Source organism: Zea mays, chromosome 7, assembly GCF_902167145.1.
Source record: "Zea mays cultivar B73 chromosome 7, Zm-B73-REFERENCE-NAM-5.0, whole genome shotgun sequence".
Lineage (NCBI taxonomy): Eukaryota > Viridiplantae > Streptophyta > Magnoliopsida > Poales > Poaceae > Zea > Zea mays.
The window spans coordinates 179,569,023-179,585,834 of record NC_050102.1 but is presented as its reverse complement, the minus strand read 5'-3'; the positions used below and the strand labels follow the sequence as shown (position 1 = coordinate 179,585,834).

The 16,812-nt window shown below is 44.2% G+C and overlaps 2 protein-coding genes across 3 annotated transcripts; one reads left to right on the top strand and one right to left on the bottom strand.

Moving 5' to 3' along the window:
• Nucleotides 1-607: 607 nt before the first annotated feature.
• LOC103647899 (DEAD-box ATP-dependent RNA helicase 57) lies at nt 608-7,824 on the bottom strand. Its single transcript, XM_008672393.4, has 11 exons — nt 7,009-7,824; nt 6,778-6,914; nt 4,308-4,399; nt 4,120-4,216; nt 3,940-4,020; nt 3,636-3,868; nt 2,984-3,178; nt 2,813-2,903; nt 1,735-1,857; nt 1,464-1,614; nt 608-1,077 (listed from the first exon to the last, which is right to left on the bottom strand). The coding sequence occupies exons 1-11, from the start codon at nt 7,229-7,231 to the stop codon at nt 875-877; spliced, it is 1,626 nt and encodes a 541-aa protein (XP_008670615.2). The 5' UTR covers nt 7,232-7,824; the 3' UTR covers nt 608-874.
• Nucleotides 7,372-15,512, top strand: LOC100193166 (uncharacterized). Of its 2 annotated transcripts, none has more exons than XM_020540305.2 (11): nt 7,372-7,788; nt 7,880-7,932; nt 8,613-8,737; nt 8,839-8,934; nt 9,408-9,545; nt 9,621-9,686; nt 9,797-9,909; nt 9,990-10,100; nt 13,260-13,303; nt 13,382-13,487; nt 14,988-15,512. In XM_020540305.2, the coding sequence occupies exons 1-11, from the start codon at nt 7,712-7,714 to the stop codon at nt 15,088-15,090; spliced, it is 1,032 nt and encodes a 343-aa protein (XP_020395894.1). In that variant the 5' UTR covers nt 7,372-7,711; the 3' UTR covers nt 15,091-15,512. The 2 variants fall into 2 exon arrangements, with proteins under 2 accessions (XP_020395894.1, NP_001131793.1); NM_001138321.1 differs by having other exon boundaries at nt 7,535-7,788; nt 9,833-9,909; nt 14,988-15,487.
• The last annotated feature ends 1,300 nt before the right edge of the window (nt 15,513-16,812 follow it).

The window sequence follows — 16,812 nt, the reverse complement described above, 5'->3', positions numbered from 1 at the left end:
GCATTTTTACTCCCTCCGTTCTTTTTATTCCTAACGTGAGTTAAAAAATGAAGTAGCATTATTTTTTATTTCTCGCGTTTTAGTAAAAAAAAAACTAACGAGAACGGGGTCCTATAATACTGGAGTCAGTCCGCCATGTAACTGCATTGGCTATATCAGTTCAGGTGACGTTCTCCCTTCGATTGATTGTATAGCAGCCGTAGTGTCGCGTTTGCAATCTGACCAGCGCTAGGCAGAACGAGACAGACTACTGTGAGAGACTAAGGGTGTGTTTGATTTGGATTTTAGCTTTGACTTTTGTCCCTTAAAAGCCAAAAGCCAACCAAAGGGTTAGACCTAGAAAGCAGCTTTTTCTAAAAGTCGACTTTCTCACATTGCAAAACTGAAAGCACCCTTAGACCTGCTTTTAATGGCTTTCGGATGGAACTGTGAAAACATATATCGAAGAACTTTTAACGACTATTAGTGCTTTCCACCAAACGGTTTTAGCTTTTTAACAGCTCACAGCCTACAGCAGCTTTTTCCACAGCTCACAGCCCACAACAACTTTTTTCACAGCCACAGCCCAACCAAACGGACCCTAATTGCAATCTGACTACGCTAGGCCAAACAGAAACGAGCTGCTCTACTCTGTGGATTCACCACCAATCGTCCACACAAACTGTAACGTACTCCAATTAACAAAGATATACTGATCCCTCGTCTTGGGTTGTGGCTAAACAAACTGATCGGTGCACTGCTCAAACAGGGAAAACTGAAGCCAACGTGCCACCTCTCGGAAGTGCATGGTTAAAGTACCACTCTGGACAGCCTGTGTTATATATCCCCCCCTCCCCACAAAAATAAATAAATAGAGCATCTTACCAAGCCGCTCTCAAACTTCGTCAGGTAGGTAGGAGATTGGGTCCCTATCCACTCTGTGCTTCTTTCGCTTGAGCTTTGGCAGTGCCATTATCCAGGAAGGCACTTCACAGCCTGAAGATACCAACACGTTGGCGATATTCCTCAAGAATGGCTTGTCCTCCTCTGTGAAGAACGTGATAGCCTCCCCGGACCTACCGGCTCTTCCGGATCGCCCTGTACAGAGGAAATACAGAAACATTTGTAAGTCATTCCAGTATCACAAGGTGCCCACACCAGCTGCACATATGCAAACTGAGGTCATGGACTGGCACCCAATACTATGTCACTGGAAAGTTACTAAAGGATCACTTAATTAGCGCAAGAAAAAGATGGGCACGTTTATATCTGATAAGTATTCAAAGAAAGGAACATAACAGGCACGATGATAAGCCACGTTTTAAAAGAAACTAATCTAAAAATTCCATTATATTTCTATATAATTTCATTCATAATCATGAATCAACATTGAGCCAATCAAATGTACATCAGAGCTCAGGCATCAACATTGTGAGTGTGCAGGCACAAGTGCCACGACAGTCAAATCCAAATGTCTTTCTTACCTATCCTGTGAATATAGGCAGCAGCCGACTCCGGAAAATCGTAGTTTATCACAGAGGCGACACCTTTGAAGTCCATTCCCCGGGCAATGACTTCCGTTGCTATCAGTACCCAGGTCTTTCCAGCTCTCAAATTGTCAACAGCATCTTGACGCTGCAGTAAAGGAAACATATGTTGACAACATGTAAACCTCATACACAAGTAGCGCAACTCTAACAAAACATGAAAGATGTCTCTGAAATATAGCAGTGACAATAATATGCAAAGCTATACCTGCTGCTCACTGAGATCTGCATGAATTACATCAACTCTAATGTCATCAAATGCCAGTTCTTTGTAAAGCTCTTTGGCCCTCTCTTTGCTTTGGACAAAAATCAATACTGGAGGATTGAGAGACTGCAGTTCAGAGAAAAATTTTTGATGAGCAATAAGTTAACATATCGTCATTAAAAAAAACCTTCATGTATAACAGTGAATGGCAGGCCTGAGACAGTGGTGAGAGCTGTCTCACTGAGTCACCAGATCGTGGGTACGAAGCAGCCTCTCCGCATTTGCGGGGGAGACTTGCCTCGGTTTATCACTTCCCTAGACCTCACTCAGGCCTTGTTCGGTTATTTCAATTCCATGTGGATTGAAGTGGATTCGGTGGGATTGAGATGTATTTTGACTTGCTATGGATTTAAACCGACTCGATCCCACCCAATCCACATGGTTTAATAGCAAAACGAACAAGCCCTCATATGGGAGCCTTCAGCTCTGTCTGCCCTAGTGCCCTTCATATATAACAGTGTTTTTCAAATATTAGGGTCTGCTTGGAATGCAGGAATGCCACAAGAATAGCACAGTTTCACAGGAATCAGTTCATTTCCATGTGAAAAAAAGCAGGAACAGGAAAATATTCCCACGTTCCAAACATGCTCTTATGTTCAAAAACATAGTTGCAGCAGCAGACTATTGGCATGTTTGGTTTGTTGCCTAACTTGCCACACTTTACCTAACATTTCTGCCTAAGGTTAGTTCTTCAATTCGGACGGCTAACCTTAGTCAAAGTGTGGCATAGTTAGCCACGAACCAAACGTGCCCTATGTCCATGTCTGACTTTGTTATCCTTATGTGTGCACTGTGCCACTATTAGTGCATAAATAGTAGTACATGGAACTGTAGAGGGCTAGCTCAGCGCTAGCAATGCAATTCGTGCAGCAACAGTATTTTATACTTCAAATAACTGCAATTCACATGTGAAATTCCATGCAGATACATTTGCATTCCTTTGTTTACCCATCATTTGGAACCCTGAAAGTGCATTGGATATTTGGAACACATACAAAACCCGAGAAGGATTAATACATACCTCTTGAAAGTTTTGGCGAAGAGTTAGCAACTTTCCCCTCTCAGTTCCAGCAAAAATCAACTTTTGCTTAATCAGTGAAGAGGCCGAATTCCTGATAAGTTGAACAGAAAGTGATGAAATAACAAAGAAAATAGACAAGATTTAGGTCCATATTTAGAGGAAGAAACTCACTTTCTGCCGACAATGACTCGAATGGCATCATGCATTATAGTGCGTGCAAGAGTCTCAATTGAATCGGGCAAAGTGGCACTGAACAGAGACCGAATTATTGAAGGATTGGAACAGGCTTCTACAACTGAATCAACCACTTCAACAAATCCAAGCTCAAAAAGTTTATCAGATTCATCCAAGACAAGGTATTCCACACTGCAAAGGAGGTTCTGTTATTTTGGTTATGCTTTACAATGTGGAAAGAAACAATTCACTAGTTAGTCCTAAAATAACAAGAAAACACAGGTGAGTTGGAAAACAGATCAAGGGCAGCTTAACTGATCTTCCGAAATTATGATTCCCAAATTAATTAAATAAAAATAAAGAAATCAAAGACTTTGTACTATTTCTGACAAACAGAACTCTATTTGACAAACGAAGAATTGTAGTCTCCTACAAGTTATCATTTTTTATGAAATGCTACAAACTGCACGTGTGCAATAATCTGTTTTTTTTAATGTTAGAAAATGGTACACCATGTTTCAGCCATGATTCAAACAATTAAACATAAACGAAAATAACCTGCCAGAAGTGGTTATCAATACATCGCTTATGTGAAAACAATAGCAGTTGAAAATAAAACAAGAAAATATTCTAAGTTATGCTCACATACCTACTTAAATCAAGGTCTCTTTTCTTCACAGCATGGTCCAAACGAAGAGGGGTGGAAACAAGGATATCACAGTGCATATCTTTGAAATTCCCTGATTTGGACAGCTCTTTGGTCATCAATTTAATATAGTACTTCCTCCCCTTAACCAACTTCTTGCATTCTCTCACAGTTTGTGCAGCCAATTCCCTTGTTGGGCAAAGAATCACGGCTTTAACACCACCTTTTGATCCTGGCTATCAGAACAAAACCCATCGAGTCATATTGACCACTCTGGACACTATAGTGCAATACTATAAAGACATACCTTAATTTTCATAAGAAGTGGAAACAAGAAAGCCAATGTCTTGCCAGAACCAGTAGGTGCACACGCAAAGCATTCCCTACCCTGAAAGTAAGGAATGATAAAACACCTTAAGGGCTTAAAAGATTACGAGAGTTTCTCAGGCAACAGTATTAAATCCAAACAGAGTTCAAACTCACTCACCGAAAGAAGAATGGGCATGGCCTGCCTTTGAATTGGTGTAGGTTCTTGAAAACCAAGTTTTGACAAGTTTCCAACCAAATAAGAATCACAACCATACCTATTGCAAAAATGAAGTCAGCTTAACCACCTGAAATGGTTCCATTATAACCATAATCTGAAGCTGACCTATTATGGTAGAAAATCCTAACCTTGAAATCAATTCTTCAAAGCTCTCAAGTGGTGCTGGAGCATTTTGCCCGGCAATGTGGATATCAAACCTCTTACGAAGAACTGCAGCTCTCTGCAAAGGGAAAACCAAAATCAAACCCCAGTTATCTGCTATCCAGACAAAACAGTCAATTCAAGCAGGGTAATGAAGGGTGCCATTCCCCAAATTTCAGGACACTAAGACTTTTAACAATCAGATCTCCATGAGTGATTATCCAGGTCAACAAAAACTGAGCAATTGCTTACATAAATGGGATAAGAATGTCATATAGTGAGTAAATTGCAGTCCTGGTCCTCAAACTTGTCTCCCTGTGTCAATCCGGTCCATAAAATAATAAAGTATGTTACTTAAGGGCTCAATCACTATTCTGGTTTCTGTTACGTCCTAACGGATTGAAACAGACCCGATTGAACCACTTAGGTAGGTGTCTCCTCCTCTCCTCGTTTCCTCTTCACCGACATGTCCTCGACTCCACCATTCTAGATAGAGGTGCAGCCGCCGCGCTTCGCGGTCGTAGTGGGGCGGACACCGACACGGAGCGCACACTCCTCACGGCTTGAGGCACGACTGCTGTCCATGGTTGGGCAGTTCGACCCGCGGCTCCAGCGCACGCCGCTGCACCACGGCACGTTCCCAGCTGTGGAGGCCAGCACTCAACGGCCTGGTGGATGCCATCCAGAGCCTGCTGGTGGACGAGCTCCTGGCACGCCGCTGGCCTACGACGTCTCTGGCAGTGCAGTGCTTGAGATGATGCGGAAGCTGCCTCGGTACGTTTTACGGTGCTCATGAGTCATGAGTATGCTGCTCGATGTCCAGGATGAACCAGCATGGCATGCCACAGTGCAGAGGAGGAAGACGCTGGGGAGACGAGAAGCTATGTTTTCGCAAATGAGTGTCTGGACCGGCTGTCAATTGCTGTTGGTGGTAATATGATTGTCTATGCCAGCTGAGTTGTTCCCATCGTTTTTCTCCTCTGAATATTGGAAGAGACGCCATGCGGCACAAGTTACCATAGCTCAGATTGCAGAGGGCTCTGCTAAGGTGATGATTAAGAAAACGGAGCAGGTTGTTGGGATGGTGCTGAATTCTTTCCAGGACCCTCACCCACGGGTGAGGTGGGCAGCTTCCAACAGACCATGTTGTGCTACCTGCATTAGCTTCAGCAATGGATGATGTTTAGAACCCACGTACGTGTACAGGAAAGTGATGTCTAGAATCCACGTGTACACTGTACAGGCAATATCACGATTAACGAAGCCTGAACGGCATCAGCCTAGCTCTGGTTGTGGCATGATCCAGTCCCTAGTTGTCAAATCCACCGACGACAGCACACGCAGCTTGGCGTTCAGGTGGCTGCAGCTCGCTAGCAGCCTGGGACTCAACTCTGGTGACTTCGTCGGCCTGCTTCTGGCGCAGACAAGTCCTCTATATATGAAAATGTTAAATGGTGACCATCAAGCTTTTATGCCATCTAATTTTCCAAAACAAAATTCAAATGCATCGGGCTCCTCGTGCCGCTGCTCCTGTCTGAGGACTCAGCTCTCCAGCTCAACGTCGTCACTACGCTGCTCAACCTCTCCATCCTGGAGGCCAACAAGAAGCGCATCATGCACACGGAGAGCGCCGCAGACGCGCTCTGCCATGTCATGGGCTCGAGCGCCACGTGGCACGCCAAGGAGAACGCCGTGGCCACCGCCCTCAGCTTGGCAGCCGTCCACGCGTACCGCCACCGGCTCGGCCGCAACCCATGTGTTGTGCAGCTCGCGCGCACGGCCCCTCCAAAACTGAGGATGCGCTGATGCGCCCCTGTGCCTGTCAGCCGAGCGAGAGAACGCCACAAGGATCGTTGAGAATGGTGCCGCAGAGGCGGCGCTATCTGCGATCAGCGAGGTGGAGGTCGCCACGGCTGTGCTGGCGAAGTGCGGCAACGCAGAGCCAATCGTCAGGCTGGGCGGCGACGTGGCACAGCTAATACCGAGGTGTGGCACGGCACATAGTGGTCGCGGGAGGGCTCGGCGGCCGCACTGGTGCTCCTGTGCCGGCGTGCAGGAGCCACTGCGGCATCGCAGGTGAGGTGATGGCAGCCCATGGCAGGGAATGGGCCATCTGGAAGCTGCTGGGCACCAACATGGACCGCGCGCCGCAAGGCCGCATCGCTCAGCAGGGCATGGGGCCGGTGGGTGGCAGCCACAGCATCGGAGAAGTCGCCGGGTTTGAGGTGGCAGTGGCAGAGGAGCTCAAAGGGGCACATGACTCACGAGGGAGCGCACCGTCCCGTGTTTTGGCCCGATAGGACTTTAATAGGAACATAAACAGTGATTGAACCCTTAACTGGCATACTTCATTAGTTAATGGACCGGATTGATATATTGACTCAAGTTTAATGACCGGAATTGTATTTTACTCGTCATGTAGTACACAACACAAATGAGTTGCAAAATTTCAATTACCTCGAATTCCCTCTCAATCTCTTTCCGTCTCCTCACAGCCACCGAATCATCATCTTTCCTCATATCCACCTTCTCAGAACGCAGCTCCGCATTATTATCAGCCAATCCCTTGAACACGCTGAACCCCTCCACAAAATCTGCAGAGCACAGCACATGCGCCAGGATTGAGTAACCATTACCAACGCAATCACTAACCAAGCAGCAAGCCAACCAACCGGTAGCGAACCATACCCGACGAGGCGGCGGCCGCCGCATCCTGGGCTCTCTTCTTATTCTTCTTCGCCTTTGCCTTGCCGCTCTTGCGCTTCCGCTTCTTCTCCGGGGACGGTGCGGAGGGGGTGGCGGCGGATGGGAGAGCCGGGCCTTTACGAAACCGGGCGAAGTCGGCGGCGAAGCGCTTGCGGTCGAAGTGGGTCCCGGCGAATAGCGCCGACGAGAGCTTCGTGTTCTCCATGGCTCGCCGTCGCCGCCGCGGAGACCCCGCCTTTGCTCTAAAACCCTAGGCAACCCTGCTTCTCTCTGTAATTGTTGCGGGACCCCACCCAGACACGCAGTGAGAGAGCTAGTAGAGTTGGCATGGTGGCTTGTCCCCACGTCGCAGCGACTGAGCTCGCTCTCCCCTATTTCCTGTGGGGCCAATACAGCCTCGTGTCACTGGAGTAGCGGTGGCGAGTGCAGACCCCACTAGTCAGCGTACCTGACAGTGTGGATCCACTCTCCTCGATGACGCGGAATCCGTTTCAGCTTCTGGTAGGTATCCTGGTATCCAGTTCCTTTCTTTGCCCCTCCTCCGCTTTCTTCGGTTCTTCCTCTCCCCCACTCCCCACGCTGCCTGAGAGGCTGAGACTAGGAAGGGGAAGGAAAATAATAGTTTGGCGCGCAAATATCCGCCTCCATTCGTACGCCGCTATTCTCGTCTGCGATCCGCAGCGCGATGATGATCCCGTGGGGCGGCGTGGGGTGCTGTCTCAGCGCCGCTGCGCTGTATCTCCTCGGGAGGAGCAGCGGAAGGTACCGATCTCTCGCATGTTTTTTTTCTTTCTTTTTCGGTGCGAGTTCAGCTAGATTCATGCTGTTTTTATTATGGTCGTTTGGTGCCCAGTGATGCGGAGGTGCTGAGGTCGGTGGCGAGGGCGGGCAGCATGAAGGATTTAGGTCAGTTTGTGACGGGCTAGGGTTTTTGGTTAGTCTATTTTTTGGTTAGTTAATAATGTATTCAGCCTTTGCGAAAGTTCGTTGTTTGATTTCATCTATTATACTAAATGATAGTGAAAACGAAGTGTGTAATGTTAAAGAAAAAGGCAGGCAAAGCTTTTAGTAGTACTTTTTTATTCTACATTGAGCTGAGCTTAGATTAGTTCTCCTGATTCTTAGGTTAGCACCAGGGTGCTGTCGTATGGTTTTGTTCCCTGGTAGAGTTGTAGCAGATTCTTAGGTTAGCAGCACCAGAGTGCTGTCATGTGGATTTGTTCCCTGGTAGAATTGTAGCAGATTCTTAGGTTAGCAACACCAGAGTGCTGTCATGTGGTTGTGTTGGTTTTAGTGTGATGATCTCCAGGACCTCCTAATGGATACTAATCTATGCTCTCAGTAAAAGTGCAAACAGGATAAGTTTATCAAATATCAGCGGGGGTCATATTTGGCAATTAAAGCTTTTGTAGATTTTCTCAGTATATGACCAAGACAAAGAATTATAGTCTTGTGTTTTGGTTGCTTAATAAGTATATAAAAGAACTTAGTTTAGGTGTATATTTTGTGCAGAATTTATCGGTCATTTGATTGTTTAAGTGTATCAATGATATTATTTTTTCACATGTCTACACTGCCTCGAACAGCTGCTATCTTGGACACTGCAAGTAAGGTCCTACCACTTGTAGTTGCCATCTCTGGGAGAGTTGGTTCAGACACACCACTTATATGCCAACAAAGCGGCATGAGAGGTGTAATTGTTGAAGAAACGGTAACTACTGATTTCATTCTCTTTTTTTTTTGTTATTACGATGGGTAGTGTGCTGCAATTTGTATCTTATTTTTATTTCTGCTTGAACTTTCTTTTTGTAGGCAGAGCAACACTTCCTGAAGCACAATGATGCCGGATCCTGGATTCAAGATTCGGCAGTGATGCTTTCTGTTAGCAAAGAGGTTCCATGGTATCTGGTAAATAACTGCTGTAGCTATTACACTGTGATTTTCTTTGCTTTTTCAAATATAAGACTTTCAATTTAGCCTGGGCTCCAACTATCACTAATTTATGCAAATTTGGCTTTACAACTAAGTTTATGGTCTTCTCTTGGCAAGCTACGATTTCACTTGTGTGGATAAACTCAGCTTACAAGCTCCAAAGCCCCAGCCATGCTAGCTCTTGCTGGCCAGGCTTAAACCTTAAATTAGCCCCTAGCTTAGGTAGTGTTGATATTGTACATGATCTTGTCCCAAATGGATGATAATTCTAAGCATCAGATATGTCAATGTTTATTTAAATGTTTATCAAGTTACAGTTCATGATGAAAATGAATTTGGCTTCCAGATTTGCTATATGGACCCCTTCATGCAAAAAATGATATCATTTTTAATAATTTTATTTGCAGTTTACAACTGGGATGCTTCTCTAACCTTTAAACAATCACTAGGATGATGGAACTGGACGTGTTTATGTGGTCGGTGCTCGTTCTGCAGCTGGTTTAATTTTAACTGTTGCCAGTGAGGTTTTTGAGGAATCAGGGAGGACACTTGTACGTGGAACTCTAGATTATTTACAAGGGTTGAAGGTTTGTCTAATCGCATCTTCAACAGTGCTAATACTTATAGAAACACAATTAGTGACTAAACAATTATCTCTATAGATGCTGGGAGTAAAGCGAACTGAAAGGGTTCTTCCAACTGGAACCTCATTGACAGTTGTTGGTGAGGTATTATTTCTATTATCCATTGGTATGTGCTGTGTTGCATTAGTTTTTCTTGGCATGTCTATATTTGTCTCTTCCTTTTGTTCTATATTATTATTATATCACATGAACAGGCCATTAAAGATGATGTTGGAACTATTCGAATTCAGCGACCGCACAAAGGACCCTTTTATGCATCATCAAAGAGCATTGATCAACTTATTGTGAATCTTGGGAAATGGGCCAAGTAGGAAAATTTGTTAGAACATATTTTTGGTTGTTACTTCTTAGTTAGGGCATCTTATGCTAGTATCATGTTTGTGGCAGGTTATACCGAATTGCTTCCATGGGTTTTGCAACATTTGGTGTCTTCCTTCTTGCAAAGCGTGCACTACAGCATTTTCTAGAAAGAAGACGGCGGCATGAACTGCAAAAAAGGTGCCTAACTCCTTACATCACTTCCTTTTAGAACATTCTAATGAAATGTAGTAACATTCTTTAATAGGGTGTTTGTTTTGAGGGATGGGTAATGGGTTAGTCCATCTTCTCACTCATCCTTTTTTGTTTGGTTTTTGGAATGGATTGGGTTGATGCACCATCGTTTTATTCAGTGTTATGAAGGCCTCGCTTAAGCGCCAAAGCGTTGTGTGCTTGACACCTCAGCAGATGCCTCGCCTTAGATTTGTATGGCGTCCGCCTTATGGATGAGTTGTCTTTGGTGTCAGATTCATTCCAAATCGCTCATGGTGTGTGCCATATGGTGTAGCCTCTGTTCTGGGCGGAGAAACGGCATGAAGGAAACCGAGAGAGAGCAGGTGCGTAGGGAAACAAGTGTCTAGGAGAGGCAGAGCGCAAAACGAGTGTGTGGGAGAAACAAACCAACCAGTGAGGAGCTGCCTGTGAGCTCACCTGCCATCGCCTCTGCCATTGAGCTGGAGCATCCCACCCAATCTGATCCTCCACCCCCCCCCCCCGAAGAGCCATTTTTTTGAACAAATGCATGAGAGTTGTGTGTCATTTCATTAAGGAGAAAATTACAATAGGGGAGACAAGACTTGTCAGTCCCCATAACAGTCCAAGGTTAAGGTAACATCGCGCCACACACACAAGTAAGAAAAACGACATATTTTTTCTACGTGCCTTTCTCCTCTTCTCTTCACCTTTTGCAGTGTGCGCCTCTTTTCTTTATTTTTTGGAGGCTGCACCTTCCCTACGTACTCTTTATATGTCAACTCCACTGCTATTGCTTTAAGTATTGTGGCTACTGGCTAGATGCTAATTTGTTAGAATTGACAACATCAAGAGTCAATATCAAAGTATGCCATGCTTTTATACTACTGTAGGATTGTCGTAAGGCATCACCTCGCCTCACGCCTAAGTCGCATAAGCCGGTAGTCAGTCGACACACCTCGCTTTATTGCTTTGATAACCATGACCTCATACCTCACAAGCTAATAATTAATTCTAGTATGAGGAATGGGGTCATTCCACCAAATTTGTGGAATGGACCAAACACCACATCATCGAGAATGGTTTGATTCCTCAAACCAGTGTTTAGGTTTTTAAAGAGGTTTATCTTTCATTTTTGGCCATGGATGGAATATAAGTGATTTGCGCTATTAAGATTTATTATGCAAGCACTTTGTAATCATTTTATGCCTTTCTATTTAATAAACCCCACATGTGCAACTTGTAAATAGCTTAAAACTTTTGTAGATGTCACATGAAATTGGAAAAGAATATACAAAAGGGTGATGGGACATTGGGTGAATACATTGTATGTTCTTAAGCCTAGACAAATTAGGTGTCTTGCCTCTTGCAAGTCATGTCGTAACTTCCCCTATCCACAATCCAAGTATAATCCAAAGGCTGCTGGCGATGTGATCCTAGGAGTTTGTCGCGTCATCATCCTCCAACTCACAACACCATGTGCACCACATTGGACTGGAAATCGCAGATCTGTCACATTGTCATCTTGCAACCCACAATGCACTATGCACTGCATCAGACTAGAAGAACTAGAGGTCCTTGCGCCACCCCGGAGGAGAGTGAGAATGCCATGAATGAGAAGCAAGTGAGCCACTGCCAGTACGTCAGGTCATCACCGAGGAAAGGAGGAGTGCATCCACAAGGACGCCATCAGGCGAGGTTAAGATAAACTCACTCAAGCGGACTCGTGTCCATCCCTACGTGCACAAACTCAGATTAGATGGAGAAGGGTCAAGCCTCAACCGAGCAGTGGCGGAGCTTGATCAGAGTATCTGGATGGGCTAGTCTCTACAGTTGAGTAAATCATGCATGAACAGTAAAGACATTACTATTTAGTAAAGGGAAACAACTTGGGCAGGGGGGGCATGGCCTAGCTTGCCCTTAAACATGCTTTGCTCCTGCCACTGAGGATTTCCGTACCACACCAGAGGATGTGGAGGGCTGGGCAGATGCCTAGATTCTCGTGCCATTCTGAAGCAGGTTGGACATGGGTCGGGACACCGCAGAGTGGCGCCACCGTAGTACCTGCTGGACTGAACCTGACTATTAAGTTGCATGCACTAACCAGTTCAACTCAAAAGCTTAAACTGATAGGAGGAGGTGGACAATTCACTAATATTATATTCCAACACTCCCCCTCATGTTGAGCCTCTCTTCGGTCTCAGACGTGGAATAGGAGCGAGCAACAATTATTTTATTTAATTGCGCTAGCCAGGATTCGAACTCATGACCTCTGGCTTTGATACCATATTAAGTTGCATATCTTAATACTGACAAGGCCTTTGCTTCTCCAACACTGGGTGCTTCATGCCTACACGAACACCAATGGTTTGGCGAAGCATGAGGACTTGTTCCACATCCATGGTTGGGCCATTTTTTGGCCTAACGATGACCTCGATTGGCATTTGTGTCGAGCGTGTGTCAGTCGGCCGACAATTATGGCTCTGTGGGCGCTGAGGTAGTTTCCACGGTAGCGCAAGGACACAATGAGGGCGCTCGGCCATACCTGCGTCATGCGTGTTTGTATGCCCATTGCAATGTAGGGGCACTTAGTCGTCCACCAACTGACCATCAGAGGTGAATCCCCTTTGTGTGGCCACGACAGTAGAGATTATGACAGCGAAGTCTGTTGGCCCCAAATGTGGCGTCGTCTCCAGTGCAATGTTTTCAAGTGGTCTGTCGTGATTAATCGTCCAAGTCGGTCAGCCAGAACGACCAGCAAGTCGTCCGACTTGAAAACATTGCTTCCAGTGTTAGGGTCAATCAAGCAGGTAATAGAAGTGAGGAGCTCCACCTCATCCGGGGCATGCCGCCAGGTCTCTCTTTCTGCTGAAAATGCCAAGCTGGAAGGGGAAGAAGAGGACGATAGTCGAGCAGGAGCAAGCCGGTGGATGGGAAACGGGTGTTGGGGATGGAGGCTAAATCACATGCTGAATTACCAGATCTATGTTATCGAATCTGCATCTCTTAAGCCTGGGACTAATACCAGTGCTAAGAGATTCCATTTGCGTTTAGTGTTACTGTTACCCAGACTAACACTAATGCATGTGATTGCATATCAAGGCTTTAGTGAGCGCTGAAGATTCTGATACTATTTTACTCATATAGGGTTCTTAATGCAGCAGCACAAAGGCAAGCTAGAGAAGCTGAAGGTGATTTCCTTACATATTGATATGTTGTATTATTAGTAATTGTCATTTTTAAAATTTATGTTGTCTTATTTTTTTCAGGGAGCAAAGGTACATCAGACGCAGAGCCTAACAGTAAAAAAGATCAATTAGTGTTGGACATATGTGTCATATGCCTTGAGCAAGAGTACAATGCTGTTTTTGTGCCGTAAGTATTGTATCTTTTCCAGAACTTGAATGCTCTTTGTTGAGAATGAAGCAACTTGATTTTCTCTATTTTTCTATTTCCTTTTTCCCATAATTCCAAATATACTAGGCAACATTATGGTTTTCATATTTCCTGTTCACTAGTAGTTTCTTGATTTTTCTCTTAATGGCTTGCCTCATAACTTGATAGAACTTGAATACTGCTAAGGCCTTCTTTGGATGTTCAGTACTAAGGAACTATAATTCTAGAACCCATTGATCTGCAAAACCATGGTGTTGGCACCGATTTGGTCACCAAACACTAGAATGAACCGCCTGGTGGTACTTGACACCTTTATATGATGTAACTTGACACCTTTATATGATGTACAGTCGAATAAAGTTGAAGATCTTTAGAACACTAAGCCACCTCTATGATAGCCACCACCTATTTGGGGTCAAACAACAATGAAGCCTAGGGTCTTCTCGTGATGAGCAATACCTTGGGTTCGGCTCTGCGGGGTGGACGGCGGCGGTGTACCGTGACGGGTCATCGGGTCGCCTGGCGGTGCTCCATGCGGCAGCGGGGAGCGCCACCGGTCAGCGGCACGGGGCCGGTCAGTCCGCAACCTGGCCGGAGAAGCGACTTCTTCCCTGCGTTGCTCCGGGCGGTCCACGCTTTAGGTCGGACGATCCGCGATGGTGCAGAGTCGTTTTCCTTCTCGCTGGATCCTAGAACTCGCCACTGGGGGAGAGACCTTAGGGTGCTCTAGACGACGTAGAGTCTCCAGACGACATAGAGTCGCCTAGGAATTAAGAGATCAATTCGAGGAAGAGATCTTGAGTGAAGTAGACGAAGTAGATCTTGCCTTCACCGGGGAAGCAAGATCCTAGGGTCGTCTTGGGGTTGTCAGGCCACCCAAGACAGATATAGATGACGTAGAGTCGAATAGGGGTGGAGGTGGATATGTGGAAAGCTACAACTAAAGCAACGTTACATCTGCTCCTAGGGCAAAGATGGTAAAGAAAGTAAATTGGTTCGATTGGAATGTGTTCGGGGGTTCTCAATATAGGGGGGGTTTAGACCCGTTCTTAGGCGATAGCCAACTGATCCCACGTGATTAGATTGATAATCACGCACAAGATAAGGATAATCGTCCGAGTCAATCTGATCGCGGGGACGTGGATCGTCCGGGCCCCGTCCGCCACTTTTGGTGTTCAACACATGATTTAAAAAAAAAGAGGTATAGAGTGGACAGCGGAGTTTTTAAAACATGAAAAAGACTACAGTTTTTAGCAAGACCATGGTATTCAAAACCATAAAATTTGTTGCATCCAAACAGGGTCTAAAAGGGTTAAAAAAACTGAACAAGCATTGTTTCGCATAATGCTTCACCAAGAAGCCAGAGAAAATAGTCGAACTGCAGATATGCGAATTTGTTCATAATTATAGCCTTTGCTATCATTGTTGTCACCGCTGAATGTTTCTGTTTGGACTTTAAAGTGACTTCTAATTACACAGGTGTGGTCACATGTGTTGCTGTGTGGCATGCTCTTCACATTTGACGAACTGCCCACTTTGCCGGAGAAGAATTGACCAAGCTGTCAGAACCTTCCGCCATTGATGGTGATATATGATGCAAAAAACTGGCATGGTACCACCACATGTACTGCTTCTGAAACCAATTTATTCTTGGAACTTGGAAGTGCTGGCTGCTATCAACCAACGACATGAACTGCAATACTGGGGCGAAGCAGCTTCAATGAGTTTGCTTTTTGAACTGAACAGTGAGTGATGCAAGTTGCAAGCTCATAATTGACAGTTGAGATACTCTCACTCCCTACATAGTGCCAATGGGTGCTCTTGCCTGTAATGTACTACAACTCTGTACAGGACGCTCTTGTGTAAGTGCACATAGATTAGCAGCTTGCTTATTGACAACATCGATGCCGGTAATATGTACTGTTGCCCATCGGGCATTTGTGCAAAGGAATAACAAAATCAGCTCGTTTAGTTGTGATAATCAATTTTTCTGGTGGGTGAGAATGAGATGCGTCTCTTAGGGTTTTTTTTTCGTATCCAGTTTATTTGTCAGGATCATAGGAAATAGATGATTTGAAATATGTTGTATGTTTTAAGACTGTCCGTAGCATAATTCTGTTATTTGGGATTCAAATAATCCCTCTGTTCTAGTATATAAAGTGTAACCATCTCTGGTTTAAAGACCAAAAAATATAATTAATTGTCTCTATACCACTGCATCGATGTACGTATGCAAAGAGAGAGCACGCTTTATATTGTAAGACAAGAATAAAAAGTGGTTACGCCTTATATTTTGGGATAGATGGAGTACATATTTAGAATTGATGATGTAGATGTAGTAAGTGTTGATGGATCAAATATCATATTCAAGAGTTTTCAATATAAGAACATATATTTGGTAGATTTTGATCCAAGAGAAGCACATTTATCTACTCTCCAAGACAAGTTTAGATTGGCTTTAGCATAGAATATTGGCACGTATGAAAATAAAAGAACTGGATAGGCTTATCAACAATAATCTATCGAGGGTTTGAGGAATATCAAATTTGATAAAGATAAATTATATAGTTCTTATCAAGTCAAGAAATAAATTGAAAACACCCATCCTAACAAGAGCATGATGAGCACTAGTAAGCCATTAGAATTGTTGTACATTGATCTATTTGGAGCAACCGCATATATAAGTATTGGTGAAAATAATTATGGTTTTGTAATTATAGATGACTTCTCAAGATATCATGGATTTTCTACCTCAATAACAAAAGTGAAGTCTTCAACATCTTCAATTCATTTATCAAAAAAGTAAAAATGAGTTTAAATTGAAAATTAAGAAAGTAAGAAATGACAATGAAAGTGAATTTAGAAACTCAAGAACGAATGATTTATGTGGTGAAATAGGAATTAAGCATGAGCTTTTAGCCAAATACACACCTCAATCAAATGGACTTGTTGAAAGAAAGAACAGAACATTTATTGATATGGCAAGATCCGTGCTTAGTGAGTACAATATGAGTGATGCACTGGTGCTTTTGGGCAGAAACTATCAGCATGGCATGTCATGCAAGCAATAGGCTTTATTATTGTTGGTTATTGAAAAAACATCATATGAGCTATTGGTGGCTAGAAATCTAATATTGTTTATCTTACGGTCTTTGGTTGCGAATGTTATATTATCAAAAAAAGACATCGAATTAAGCAAATTTGAGAATAAGTGTGATGAAGGTTTTCTATCAGAGACATCAAGAAAAGCTTATATAGTCTACAATAAAACTCATGGTATAGTTGAAGAAGTACATATGTTGAG